Source organism: Sitophilus oryzae, unplaced genomic scaffold (assembly GCF_002938485.1).
Source record: "Sitophilus oryzae breed Bouriz unplaced genomic scaffold, Soryzae_2.0 scaffold_302_pilon_pilon, whole genome shotgun sequence".
NCBI classification, from domain to species: Eukaryota; Metazoa; Arthropoda; class Insecta; order Coleoptera; family Curculionidae; genus Sitophilus; species Sitophilus oryzae.
The window spans coordinates 2,453,142-2,469,250 of record NW_022146866.1 but is presented as its reverse complement, the minus strand read 5'-3'; the positions used below and the strand labels follow the sequence as shown (position 1 = coordinate 2,469,250).

General features: G+C 33.3%; 1 protein-coding gene across 1 annotated transcript in view; it reads right to left on the bottom strand.

Annotated features, from left to right (window-relative positions):
- Positions 1-6,547: 6,547 nt before the first annotated feature.
- LOC115884589 (dynein regulatory complex subunit 4) overlaps positions 6,548-16,109 on the bottom strand; it is a 49,371-nt gene continuing 39,809 nt past the window's right edge. Inside the window, exon 10 of the mRNA XM_030903212.1 lies at positions 6,548-6,773. Within this exon, the coding sequence (XP_030759072.1) occupies positions 6,555-6,773 (219 nt within the window). The 3' untranslated portion in view covers positions 6,548-6,554. The remainder of the gene's footprint in view (positions 6,774-16,109) is intronic.

The window sequence follows — 16,109 nt, the reverse complement described above, 5'->3', positions numbered from 1 at the left end:
AAATGCGGTAAGAATAGTTTATATTTCACTAAATTTTACGATTTTTGGCAGACCCAAGATGAAACAGACAAACATTGAACAATTATTACTCCTTCGGCATATACAGGGTTTGTTATATATATTGACATCCTCTGTATCTTTTTTATTCGACGTTTTCGAAAAAAGTGTCTTGAATAAAAGTTTAATGGTCTCGAATACATTTTTCAAAACAGTTTTCTTTGCATATACAGGGTGCCTTAGAAATCCTGTGCGTGGCCCAGCTTTCTTATCTCAAATTAGTACTCAATTTTTTATTTGATTTTTATTTTCTCCTAAAAATCCTAACTACTTTTATGTAGCATAGCCTATACGTAATTTGAAATAAGATAGTTGAACCACGCCCAGACTTTTTGAAGCACTTTGTATATGCGGAATAGACTTTTTTTTGCAAATTTATTCAAAACCACTTTCATTTGAGACAGTTTTCGGAAACGTCAGATAAAGAAGATAAAGGGGGTGTCAGTATATAAAAGAAAACCCTACATGATTAGTTTAGTTAGTCTGATGTGTGATGTATTCGCCTAAATGCATTTTTTTGTAATGTAATATCTATTATACCTGGACACCCCTCTTAAATGAATTATTGTTAAATTGCTATAATAGCTAGGAATACCTACAGTTGTCGCGGAGTGATATTACCCGTGCATCACTATATGGTTACCAGTAAAACTCATAAGAATCCTCTACATGATGCCATGCGTAATGTCAGTAACAGGTATTCCTAAATATGATATATTTAAATAGCATTTTCCCTTCTGATTTTGAAATGCCTACTTGGCTAATTACTAATATTTCCCACAAAAGCTTACCTACTGTTGCAATGGTGACGAAGTGCACATTTTTAAATCTGAAAGAAAATACCATTTCATTTAATTTAAAAAATTAGGTACTGTCAAAATTTGTCAATTTGTGAAAAAATGTCATTTGACATTTATGACATACCTCTTTGGAAATCTTGAGAAAAATTACGTAACATTAAATTTCAAGTTCTTCTCTAGCTACTATAACAATTAATTTATGAGAAGTATCCACATAAAGGATCTTACTATACACATACGCATGGAGGTTTACGCTTCCAATAAATTTAATGTTGCGATTTTTTGCGATTTTTTTGACTTAACTTTTCTAAGATAGAATATATGCCACTATCAAAAAAAAACCTTAAATGATTATGTTCTACTTTGACCTTTAGCTAGTTTTTATCCAAAAAATCAAAATAAAAGATACTTTTTTACTTACCTTAACATTAAATTTACCGCAACCGGGAATCTACGTAAAACACGTTATGACCATTTCACAATAATTATTGACAGCAAGCTAAGGCATAAAATAATTAACTAGAAAGAAGTGTCAACTCTGTGTTAAATCGTGGAAACACGATACGCCACCGAAAGCCTTCGTTGTCGTCTGGAGAACTAATTTTCCAATTGACAGGTTGACATGATAAGGACATGATGGCTTAATTTTCATTTCCGTTTCCGGTTATTCAATGGCGGGGCCTCTTTCAGTTCAAATGCATTTTGTATTTTTTCTTTTCATAAATAAAACCAAAAAATAATTTATTCACATATATTTATTTCAAATATGGAACAACGTGACTAAATAAATATAAAAATATAGAGGATTGTATTGTTTCAATACCAATTAGTTAATTAGATGCACTTTTAATGTAAATTAGTTAAGGTATAAGCATGACTTACAGTAATTTGTAAATAAACACACGTATTCGCAGACTTCAAGGACAGAAAACGGACACGGGAACATGAAAACGGGAGCCTTATACAAAAACCTGAAAACAGAAAAACAAATTTTTTTATACTAAAATTAACAATATAAAAATATCAATAGGTATAAAATATAAATAAACTGTTTAAAAAAAGCGTCCATTATTCCCTGAGAGACCTGGCTTATAAATCAAAAAGAAGCAAAAAGAGACTTAGTCGGATAACATAATCAGATTATCAGTCCGATTTATTGCATTATTGCCAATAAATCGCACATACTGGAGATAACTAATGTTGGCTATAGTTAAAAATGATCTTACCTTGCTGTAAATTGTTTCGATTTTCAAAAAAATCGCCGATCAAAGAGATTATAACACCATTTTCTTGCATCTAAAAAATGTAGAAACAGTGTTTATTTACTACCTATTTTTCATATACATGGGACATACCTACTATTGCAGAAACGTCATTTTCTCCAGGATTCTTCATGTAATATATATTTTATATACTTTATTACTTTTATATTTATAAATTTCAGCCGAAATATTAAATTGAACTTCCAAAACGAAACTAAACGGAATTAATTAAAATGGCGTCGAATATTTTATAATTTGTTCTAGAACAAATCTGAAGCTGTCTCTGAAACTGAAATCTGTCAATTCTAAACTGTGAAGTTAGACAATAGTTAGACAAAAACAATGCTGTCCTTGTCTAGGCGGCCATACTTGTCGTGAGGAGAATGACAGGAATGACACTAATGACTGTTTCCAATTTTCCTATTTCACTGTCACCCCTCTGAGCTAAGGTCGTCCGATTCAATTGTTATAATACTGTGTCACTTGAATGCAACGCCTACTATTTAAAAAATTGTAGAAAAAAGGCAGTTATTGGACACAAATTAACTGAAAATGTACGTTTTGCTCAAAGTTTGTTTTACAGCCACACGAAAGAGACTCCGAATATGTTTTTTGTTAGTTTTATGTGGTTTTCTCTTAACTAATATGTTTCCAATCTAATGTTATTGCCATAAATGCTAACTGTAGATGTTATTTTTTGCAACTTGGTTTGGACATATTGCCTACTGTGAGGCGTCGTGAAAAAATATTGTATCCAGTTTTGACTCACCCTATATACCGGATGATTTTCAAAAGTGGCTTGCCCCTATAATTTTTATTTTTTTTTAGATAAAAACAAGATTTGGTATGTTAGTATATGACCTGTTTCACCGGAAATGACTACAACTTTTGATTTTTAAAAGTACCGTAGTATTTCTAACTTTATGTGATAGGAAACGATATTCTGCGTATAATGACATAATATAATATGTCAACTTTTGACATTTTCGCTTAAAAAAATAATACTTCCGTTCTGTCAGTCGTCGTGACAACCTCGTGCTTTGGCTGACAATTCGGAAGTCTGGATTTCGGAATTTCGGATTTCAGGAATTTTCAGGAAGAAATTCGGATTTCAGGAGATACTGAAGTGAAAGTGCTTCTCTTGTTGATGATAATTATACTTAGTGAATATTTTCACGTTTAACGTTATCACGGAGGTATAAAGGGCCTCATGCAGACGAATGCTGCCAGCGTGGGAAGGTTAAAAACCTGATTTCGAAGATGGAGTATTGAGAGCTATGTATAAAATGGGAAAATTATTAAAACTGATTTATAGATTTCGTGAAAAATAATGTATTACGGTCTATGAGGCAATGAATCTCTCCAACTTTCACTGCAACATTTTCAGATCTGTTTTGATCCTCATCATTAGATTACATTCTCCAGTCCTATCCCTTTCACAAAGTCTAGCCACTTGGAGACTGAACCCTTCATATCATGCGTTGTCAATAGCTTATCATTGGCTAGTACAAAGAACCGCATATTTACCAGGTTGTCGAACAGACATAAAATGTGTTCTGTCGTTTCTTCTTCAGATTGACAGAACCTGTACGTCATGTACCTTCGTCCGTCAATTCCATCGGCTTTAGATGCCTAGGCAGCTGCATTGTAAGCTCACAATTGCATTGTAACATTGTAAGCTTACATTCCCTGTTACTCCTGTTACTGCTACAGTTTGACTGTATTTCTGTCTGTCGTAATTTTTGGCGTTCTACTGAAAATGATTCGCTTGTCTCTGCTCTGGTGAATTTATCCACCATTTTAGAGATTTGTTGGCACCACCGCAGTACCCTAATATCTTTATACAGGGTGGTCCTATTTGTATTCCGAAAACTTCGACAGCACGTTCTGCAGATAAAAATAAGTAAAAAAGTTCTTATAAATATATGGCCTAAAATGTTTTTACAGGATAATGGAGAAACATAGGATGTAGAAGTTTCTGAAGTAACGTCAATATTTGGATGAAAATTGGTGACTGGGAGTTTTTTGACATGAGAGATTTGATTTTGATGTCAATATGAGTCCTATTTGTAAGGGGCGCCACATATATGTGTTTAAACTGTTTTGAAAAGCAATAACTTTTCGTCCGTACCTGTATTAAACTACTGAGTATAAAAATAGACATTTCCGTGACTTTTTACGTAAAAAATGTGTCTTGGTAAAAATCTCTACGAGCAACCGTTCTCAAGATATTTAGAATGGAATAGTCAATACGTCATTATTGACAAAAAAACGCTTGGTAGATAGTTATTGGATTTTTTTTAAATAAATCATAAATCTTTCTGCGAAAAAATGATGATAAAACAGTTTCTGTAGTTCTTTTGGCACAAAAACATTTTGAATTTATGATTACAGTCTAATAACTATTTAGCCAACATGTTTAATTGATGTCAATGACAGGTATTGATATTTTCGATTCCAAATATCTCGAGAACCATTACTAGTAGCGATTTTTACCGAGGGACATTTTTACTTTACCTTCTTACTTACCTTTCGGTACATGGGCGCCGGAAGAATGAAATTTAGGGGGGGGGCAAGGTAAAAATGATTAAAAAATTGACATTTTTGGTAATTATTGGGAAAACTGGAAATCGTCCGATTTTCACCAAAATTGGTATACACCCTATTTTGAAGTCGTAGATTACGAATCTGAACTTTTTTCTTGGCGGTCTCTTACCGTTTTTCAGAAAAACGGAAAATAATTTCAATATCGAATTTTTCTTAATTTTTCATATTTTTAAGGTTTTCTAGCACATATTTTGTTAGGTATTCAATAATCAATAATGTTTTTGCTATTTTCTGTTACTTTTTTAACCAATTCTATGCATAATAGAGGAAAATTTGCTAAAATAAATTTGTAAACAATCTGAAAATGTTAGGTTATAGCTTTGTTCGGGTTCTTGTTATTACCGATTCTGAACCGTCCAAGAACTCTGCAGCGCATGCGCAAATGAAATAATGTCTTCATATTTCCTTCTGCGCATACGCATCACAGTTCTAGGACGGTTCAGAATCGGTAATAAGAGAAACCCGAAGTAAGCTTACGTGTTTCTGGCATTTAAAGCAACGCTGCCAATGCTAAACCTAAATTTAGCGTGTTTTTTTCGCTCATTCTCGAATTACGAAAGGCGGTCGCCAGAAGAACGGCTTCTTCCCATAACTGATATTTTACCAACGAGATTTGACTATTTATACCCACGAAGTTGCACGAAAGAGTTTTGATTGCATTGGTTACAACTTCCATGCAGAGGTTGTTAATCTTTTGTTGCTATATTATATCAAAAAAAGATTAACCCCCTCTGCAAGAAACCAATGCAATCAAAACTCTTCCGGGTGTAATTTTGTGGATATAGGTGTATATTTAATTATTGTCGATCTCATAATAGGTAATTTATTTAAAATCCCTAATCACCCGAAGATATAGCAACGTTGTAAATTTTCAAATTTCTAGATTAGGTCTAGGATATATTTGTCTCTCTTATTACATAAGAGAGAGAAAGAAGGATATATCAAATGTCAAACTACCATCTGGTTTCAATTTTCTTTGCTATTTTGATAAGAAAAGTGTTTTTCAGTAAAATGTTGGACATTTTTCTATCCCCAATCAAGTGTGGCTTTTAGATAAACTTTTAGATAATATAATGAAAACAGTGAATTTATTACTTTATAGGGCCGAAATAAAGAAAAATTCAATGTTGAAATAATTTTCCGTTTTTCTGATAAACGGTAAGAGACCGTCAAGAAAAAAGTAGATACGTAATCTACGACCTCAAAATAGTGTGTATACCAATTTTGGTGAAAATCGGACGATTTCCAGTTTTCCCAATAATTACCACATTTTTTATTATTTTACAGGTAACACCTAAAAATTTCATAATAATAATTATTTTTTTACAGATGGATGTAATGATGGAAGATAGCTTTTATTTTTATTGTTTCAGTGATCCAGGGGGGGGGGGGCAAATACCCCCTCTTGCCCCCCCTGTCCGGCGCCCATGTTTCGGTAGTTTTATACAGGTACGGATGAAAAGTTATTACTCTTCAAACCAGTTAAGAAATATGTAGGTGGCGCCCCTTACAAATAGGAGTCATATTGACATCAAAATCAAATTTCTCATGTCAAAAAAAATTGCAGACGCCAATTTTCATTCAAATATTGACGTTACTTCTTAAATTAGTTGGAAAAAAATCGAAATAAAAATGAAACTTCTACGGCCGGTATCTCCGAAACTAAACATATTTGGACATACATTTCTACGGACTTTTTTACTTATTTTTATCTGCAGAATATGCTGTCGAAGTTTGTTGAATACAGTTCGGATCACCCTGTATATTTGCTATTGTTATTTTGAGGAAGGTATAAAATGAAACAAAAAATGTTTATCATCATATCAATTTATTTATTTTGAGTTACCAATCCCGCAGGTCCCCTCGACAACCCCCCTTGACCTTGTGGCACCATCCTCAAAGTGGCGAAACCCAGCTCCGACTTAGGTATTCCGTAAAATTTCATTTTTTCCTCGAAAGTTTCCAATAGATCGTCGTGCGCCTTACACACTCTGGCCAACTCGTATTGAAGGTCACTGATGGTGGCGTTTTTCTTGGATAAAATATCCTGAAAGAATGTAATATTTTTATATTGTTTGTAATAAATTTGCTATTATACGTTTAAATACTTATGTCGATGTTATATTAAGAAAATATTCGAAAAATCATAAAAAATTATTTCAGAGCGGCATTGAACGAACAAAGATTTTTTATCGATAGTAAACGTTTTAAAATAGTTGGTTTAATGAGTAAACAATATTAAATAAATGCATGTGTCCAGACCTATTAGAGATTGATTAGTTTGTTCTAAAAATAAATTCCATAAAATGTAGACATAAAAAAATACCTGTCTGCAGCATTTTACTTTTTCAGGGTAGATAAAAGTTTCCAAAAAATGCCACTTTTTATTACTGGCTTAAAAAATGGAATTCATACCCCATACCATAAGAATTATCATGGTCAGCCAGGGACATCCAGTATTTTATTCCCCCGATATTCGATCGAGACTTCATATTATATCTTCAAAATATTTTTAAGGTTGCCTACCCTTTAGTCAAGAAGTAAATAGTAGTAGTTGAAACCTAACGCTCAAAAGGCTTCTTTTCCTATTCACTGCATAAAATGATTCTCTTTTCAAAAAATCTTTTCATGTTAAGATGCATATGTGGAGTTCTACTTCGAAAAGCAGCCACATTCATTTCTCTCGTGTTGTCGATAATAGTTGGTTGGAATTTGTAAACACTGTCTTTAACATATCCCCAGAAAAAAAAAGCCCAAACTAGATGAATCAGGAATGCATTTAAGCATTCCATGAATGGGTGAATGCACACCCCAGACATCAATCAATAGAATCATGTCACTTTCTATCTCATGTTGGATAAGTTTTAATTTTCGGAAAATTTCTGAGAATTTGTTTTCTTTTAACTGACACAAAATGATAACTAGTTGTTAAAGTTGAACTAATTTGACCGCTATGCTGAAGTAACGTCAGGCATATTACTGCCACCTAGATTTTTTTATTAATTATCAAATAATAAAGATCTTTTTACACTAAGTCATGAAAATGAAAATACCTAGGAAAATCTATGATTGAAAGATAAACAACCTTTATAATATTTTAAAAAGACGCAAATTCTTCATAGAATATCGGAATAATATACTGTGTGTTCCATTTAAAGTAAAAGAGTAACTTGTTTTTAAAAGTGGTTGTTCAAAAAAAAAAGAAAGTCAATGTTCAATATTAATTTTGTCTCACCCTGTATAACTTTTTGAGTAAAAATTTAATTTGATTTAAAGTACAATAGTTGTTTTAACTACATATTAGGCTATACCGATAAAATTCCAGTTTAAGTAGATTTTATTGAAATTTAAAAATTGTTCTTCATTTTTAGAAAATGTTAAATATGTCAAAAACCTTGCATTTTACTCATATACTTCTCTAATGAAACTCATATTTATTTTCCACCTAGAATCCGAAAAGCAATTAATATATAGGGCGTTCCATTACAAAAAAAAACAAAACTTTAATTTGTAACTTTTCTTAGGACACCCTCTAGAACTCTCTATACTTTTTAAAGTTGCTTTCAGTTAACCTACATATGTTCCCAAAATTTCATTTTGATATAAACTACCGTTCTTCTTCCACCCTCCGCGTCGTATGAGAGGCGCCACCTTGTACAGGGTGGGTCAAATTCGACGCTTTTAAATGGAAACACCCTTTTCTATAGGAGATAGACGAAAACTAATATCGGTGTCAGGAGCTCAATTTTCATCAAAAACATGATGGTGAAAACCGCACATCGATATCTGTTACCGTTTCGGAGTTACGGGGTGTTTATCAAAAATATGCATTTTTAACAAATCGCTGTAACTTTTTTGCTATGGAAAATTTTGTATTTCTATGGAAACATTTCCAAAGCACCTTTTTCCGTAGAATTTAATGGTTTAAGTATAATTTTTTTAAAATTAATAATTTAAGAGTTATCAACAGAAAAATTGATTTTTTATTTGGGACACCCTCTATATTTTTAATTAACAAAAAAGAATTTAAAATTACCTTTCCAAAAATATAGCACACTTGATATTTTGTTATAATCCCCTTCGAAATACAGAATTTTTAAAAGTTCGCCACTTTTAACTAGTAGGCTTTGGACCCCTTATTGATGATATGCCCTTAATGGAACTCGAAAACATATTTTTCCAGCAAGACGACGCACCGCCTCTGAACGCTGAAGTTATCAGCAAATTTTTGCAGCCAATTTCATGAATAATTGAATAGCTAACCAAGATCCCAGCCGTTGGCCGTCGAGGTCGCCTGACTTAGTGCCCATGGATCTAATCATATTGATATATTTGCAGAAGAATAAATGTTCCTTATTTTTCGGTATAATTTAGACAAAAATTAGAAATACTTAGCAGTTATGAGAGGGTATCTTTCACCCCCACTGAGTTAATGAATACCGCGAGAAATGTTCAAAAACTGCCCCGTCTGCCCATAACAGAAGACGGTCGATATGTCGAACACCTGTAACAAAATCTCATGTCTTGGTTTGCTACTTATTTTTATTGTTATTAGATATAGTTTAAATATGTTGATGTTGGTTAAATATATTTTAAATTGTTATAAAATTCTGTATCTCTCATTGCAAATATTATTTTTGTTTTAATTGATGCTCACAGCTAGAATGTTTTTGTATACAGCCGGTGCCGTTCAAAGCCTACTTATTTAAAGCGAGCGAATTTTCATATACTCTATATCTCGAAGAGGAATCGAGCAAAAATATCAAGTGTGTTATATTTTGGAAAGGTAATTTTAAATTCTTTTCAATAAATTAAAATATACAGGGTGTCCCATATAAAAATCAAATTTTCTGGTGATAATTCTTAAATTATTAATTTTAAAAAATATACTTAAACCATTAAATTCTACGTAAAAAGGTTTTGCTTTGGAAATGTTTTTTCATAAAAATACAAAATTTTTCATAGCAAAAAAGTTACAGAGATTTGTTAAAAATGCATATTTTTGAAAAACACCCCGTAACTCCGAAACGGCAACAGATATCGATATGCGGTTTTCACCATCATGTTTTTGACAAAAATTGAGCTCCAGCCACCGATATTAGTTTTTGTCTATCTCCTATAGAAAAGGGTATTTTTATTTAAAAGCGTCGAATTTGACCCACTCTGTAATTCCCCCATCTACCAGACCTATTCACATTTGTTAGTAACAGCTTAGTTCCCCTGCCCTACAATCTCATTCTGTAAACATGTGACAGGTCATACATATCCATAGATAAAAGAAAATAACCATCTATTAAATACATATCAGTCAAAAATTGTCTGCTGATTTAGTAATTTTCTCTAAAAGTTTCTGGAATGGTTAATTTTACAGACAATAAATCGCTCTAGCTCTAGTTCTTGGTGAGGTTGCAGAAGCGCTAACTCAAAAGGCACATGGCAAACATGGTTGAAAAGGAAAACTAAGAGTGAATTCAGCACAATTTATAAAAAATAATCAAGGATGAAATCCCTTGTCGATTGGGTTCATAAGATGTTTTTTAAGATATCCATACATTTCTAAGTTAATTATAATTCATCCTGAAATTTACTTAAACCATTAAATTCTACGTAAAAAGGTGCTTTGGAAATGTTTTCATAAAAATACAAAATTTTTCATAGCAAAAAAGTTACAGAGATTTGTTAAAAATGCATATTTTTGAAAAACACCCCGTAACTCCGAAACGGTAACAGATATCGATATGCGGTTTTCACCATCATGTTTTTGACAAAAATTGAGCTCCAGACACCGATATTAGTTTTTGTCTACCTCCTATAGAAAAGGGTGTTTCCATTTAAAAGCGTCGAATTTGACCCACCCTGTACAGGATGTTCCATTTAAAAAAATATATATTTGATATTTTTTATTTATTTGTGACACTCTGTTTCTTTTGAAAATAATTTTAAATTGAATTTGAATAGTCCTCCAACGACCCTATCATTCAGAATTTCTAAAAATCTAATTATGTGGCTACATACTCCGGGTCGAATGAGGTGAATAACCCTGTATGTATGTAAACACAACCAAATAAAAATACGACAGTTAAAGAACAAGAAAGAAACGTTACACAGTTGTTCAGATTTTTTTATTAATAAAAATTATAAATTAAACTAAAATCAATCAATATTTCCAATTTGAAAACTACAGTTATTCCCCGAATTGTAACCTAATATTTCAGAGCCTGACAAACCACCTTCCGGCACGCAAGGGGTTGAAACACCCAGAGACGAAGAAAGACAATGTAATATATATCTGAAATTTCAGGGCTTGGTGCTTTAGATCTATTTTTACGCCTTCCTGGCTTCCTTAGGGACCTAGTTTCATGAAGTAACCGGGTCAATAGGTTGTAAATAATACCTGTTGTTTCCCGGTTTAAAATTATTTTTTACATTCTGTTTCCAGCCGCGCCTTAAGAATGCCAGGAAGGAAATAAATTACTAGGCATAAATTATTCAGGTTATTTACATACCTACTGTTAAATTGCTTATGAAACTCAGTTATGTACGTTAGTGATGTGTTTTTCTAACATCGTGTCGCGCTCCACAACGAATCAGGAACATGTTACTGAAGAACAACGATCATAATAACGACAAAACTAAAATTATTTGTAATTTGCAAATAAATTATTTATAATCGCTCTTGGAATTAGCTCGAACCGCAGTAACTGTTTTACAAGAAAACTTTTCTGAACCGCGATTTCGTCGGTCGCAAACAGTAGTAACTGCAACTAGTAAGTATGAAGAGTCGCGCGATCTCAACCGCTTCATCTGTCGCGAAGAGATGTAACTGGTAACGACCTAATACCGCGACGTACTCCGCTCCAATGCCTCCATTAATTGTATTACGTCCAGTGCCAGTGGTCGCGCGAATGCTGGAGCGCTCGTAGGATCGAGTTTTCGTCGGTCGCGAACAGTAGTAACTGGAACTGGTAAGTACGTAGCGTCGCGCTTTGATCCGTCGCTGTTGGTGTTGATGCTTCCGTTACAGTCGTTGCGATACTTTCAAGATCGCGATTTTCGGTAGATCTAGGTACTAGGCATTTTTGATTACGGTAGTTTCGGTTAATGTACGATATACGGTCCAAACCTATTACCGTTCGTATAAGTACGGTATTTACATAAAAAATACGGTAAACGTACGGTATTTTGAACAGACAAAGCCACGATTTTGTTTTAATTTGTGATCAACAGTTCTTATTAATTAAGAGATAATATATCTCTAATAAAGTAAATGTAATTAATTTCACTACAAGTAGGATTTCCATACGTCACGATTTATCCGGACATCTCCGGATTTTTTGAGGGTCTGGGGCGGTCCGGTCCGGATTTGGAAAAGCATCCGGGAAACCTGACTGCAAAAACAATTTAGTAAAATATTTTACAGTGACACTTGAATTATTTTCTCAGTTACTTTGTTGAATATTTTAGTCTCTACGATGTTACAGCTCTACTTAATCGATGCATGTTCGAAAGTACCCATTTCTATACTTTGACGCTCAAATTTTTCGCTTTTGGTGTACTGCTCGAAAGTGAATGTTTTTTGCTTTATATTTTATTTATTCTGCTGCTATTATTTGCATCCAATAAAAGTTCATAAGTAAATTTATAGTTTCCTTTACGCGACGTCCGGATATTGTCCGGATTTTAGAGATTATTTGTCCGGATTGCTGAGTTCTCGTGAATGAGAAACAGTACTACATATAGCTGGGAATTGTATTTCGTAAGTACAGTGTGTTAATCTGCAGTTCCCCGAAAAATTTATTTTAATTTTTTTTTTCGAATGACCATAACCCACCTTTATAAGAATGAGAAATTTACACCAGCTCCTGGTACTGCGTATAAGTATGTAAATGGCCACAAGTCATCAGTCATCAGAATGAGGCGGATGAGGATATTAGTTTCGATGATTAAATGTAATATTTTTTTATAATTAATTTTCTATTAATATTCAGGGTGGGTCTTAAATAAGTGCAAATATTTATAGGAGTAGTATATTTCGACCTCAGGAACACGTCTAAGAGTTTTTTTGTGAAAAAAAGGTTTTGAAAATTTTTAAGAAAATTTTGGAAAATTTTTAATTTTTTTTTTAGTTAGTCGTAATATTACAGTTGAGGGTTGGAACCTTTGGTGTTACACAGCAAAATAAAATTACACTAAATCACCACAATACACCAAAATACTTTTACTTTTACACTGGATGCGTGTTTCGCTAACCATGTTAGCATCATCAGCAGATGATTATAAACAGTTTATAAATGTTACATGGTTAGCGAAACGCGCGTCCAGTGTAAAAGTAAAAGTGTTTTGGTGTATTGTGGTGATTTAGTGTAATTTTATTTTGCTAATCATAATAGCTTGATAATATGGCCACGATAGGTTATAGATTAAACCAGGATTAACCATACAAGAAAGAAAACCCAGAAAAGATCCAGTGAACCAGTTCTCAAAAGCAAAATTGATTTTTTTATAATTTCCAAAGTAAAATAATAACTCGGTTATTTTGGACTTACTTGAAAAACGGTAAAGAGAAAATATGTTTCTTTTGTCGAGATCTAGGTACCAATCGTGAAAATATTTGCACATATTGCTGACACAATGGGGGAATATGTTTATGTTATGGTAATCTGAGCTGCGCTATACGGTAAATCAATATTGAAAAGTTGGCAACCCTGTTCCAAACACTATTTCCTCAAATGTGGAATAGGAAAAGGGTGGTGGAGTGTATTTTAGAGCGTAAAGTTGTAGGTAGTTTTTCAGTTTGTATGTTAAAATATATAGTAAATAAAAACAGTAACTAAATTAAAAACACCAATAACCCAGCATAAAGGTTAAAACGTAAAAAGGACTGTATCTGATATAGCATCAGTGTATTTTCAGCAATGCCATTTTGAATTTTATGGCGTTCAAAATGACCAACAAAACATAAACTCCTGCTCATAAATTTAAAACTTTTTTAACCTTAGATCTTTATCGTCCCACCAGTAACGTGCTAAAAAGTTTAGAGATATATCTAGATTTTAATTCCAAGAAGAGTGTAGGTATATTTTTACATAAATATTTTATGGCATCCCATATTCCATTAAGAGTCCATTTCGATGGTTCGAAAAAGTAGCAAAAGAAGCGTTCGGCATTTAACGTTTTATGTAAAACTGGCTAGATATTTTTTACACAAATGAAGAAGGAAATTAAAAATAAAGGATTATACTATATCCGTATTGTAGCACATTTTAGACAACTTCTTTATTTTTAAGATTTTGATGGTCAAACATCAACAAAATATTCCTTATGTTTGGACTAAATTTTCTCGAAAATAAAGACATAATTTAAAATTCCGTTACATAACAGAAATAGATTGAAGCTGTGATTGAAGTTTTGTGATTACAGTGATATATGATTTATACGGTTTTGTAACAAACTGCTCGCTCTTTTATGGCAAATGCTGAAGCTCTGCAAACCTTAATCAAAGCAGGTGCTGTTTGGAATTTTGGGTGTGGCTTGACACAACAGGATCGGGCTAAGCCTTAGGCAGATTTCTGGAATATAATATATATTTTCTTCGGACACACACCCGCTTTACCCGACACCCGAAAACGACGCGAACAGTACTGTCTAAAGCCGCATCCAGACTACTCGGGCTCGGGCTCGTGAAAAAACTCGCAAGCTTCTTCAACGAGCCGACTCGCAAGCCACGCGAGCGGCGCGTGCTCGGGCTTTCGTGGCTCCGCCGGTTGTCGGTACATCAAAGGAAACTCGCAGCGGCTTGCAAGTGTTTTGGACAGGGATGACAGTTTATCGTTGCCCTTCGTCTCGTCACGCCGAGCCAAGATGGAATGGTCGGAGGAAAAAATTATACGAAAAATATATTGTTTGTGGGATAGTACGCATAAGATGTACAAAATGGTTAATAAAAAAATGATGCACGGAAAGAAATATCGCAAGATATAGAAGTCGATGTATAGGTGAAGTAAAGAAAAAGATGAATAGGTTTGTTAGCAACGTATAGAAAAATCAAGAAAAAGGTGGGAAATAAAACTTCAGGAATGGGTAGAGACGAAATATATGCTCCAACCTGGTTTGCTTATGACAGTTTCAGTTTCTTACAAGACAAATATACTCCAAGGGAAACCACAAATTCTGTTCAAGAGTGAATGTAGAACAATAAAAGTAGCACTTGCAAGAAGCTCGTCGTCGGACATCATTTTCGCGGATCCACCTGGAGCCCGTGCTTTTCTTCAACTGACTGACAACGTGGACAGATGGCTTGCTGTATTGAAATGGCACGCAAGCCAGCCTACAAGCCAAAGTCCGCGCCGTTTCAAGCCCGAGCCCGAGTAGTCCGGACGCGGCTTTAGGCTTAGCCCGATCCTGTCGTGTTAAGCCACACCCAAAATTCCAAACACACGTGCTTTGATTAAGGCTTTGATAAGGTTTGCAGACCTTCAGCATTTGCCATAAAATAGCGAGCAATTTGTTACAAATCCGTACAAATTATACATCACTGTAATCACAAAACTTCAGTCTATTTCCGTTATGTAACGAAATTTTAAATTATGTCTTTATTTTCGAGAAAATTTAGACCAAACATAAGGAATATTTTGTTGATGTTTGACCATCAAAATCTTAAAAATAAAGAAGTTGTCTAAGAATGTGCTACTATACGGATATAGTATAATCATTTATCTTTAATTTCCTTCTTCAATTGTGTAAAAATACCTAGCCAGTTTTACATAAAAGGATAAATGCCGAACTCTTATTTTGCTATTTTTTCGGACTAGTGAAATGGACTCTCAAAAGTTTGTTAAATTTTAATACATGCTTCTAATAAATTTATTTATTCTTATTATCCTCTATTAATATGCACGTCTATGCCTACTAGTTTTAGTGCATTAGATACCCACTGATGCGTTCAATTCTTCTTGACAGTGCACTGCTTTACATTCTATTGTTTTAGAGCAATCTGGGTCATTATTGTGGAATGGATGTTCTATTGTCAAACTTTATTACCCATTAAAGGATGTTAATCTATATTTACCGTATATTTTTATTATAATTACACTAATTATCATAAAATAGTTGACGATACTCTATTAACGAATGCATAATGCGTTTCTATGCAACAACAATAAAAAGAATGATGAGAATTATTTCCATAGGTGTAATCAGATTTTAAATTAACTAGATTAACAAAAGGTCAACGCCTTTTTTGCTATAAAAACACTATATATATTTGATATCAATTAAACTTTTAGTTGCTTAATCGAGGGCGCGATTTTTAAATTCATTGTTGCCAACCATGGATATATTCGGGAATTCAGGTGGGAGCTCTGTAAAAAACGTTAAGTTGCCA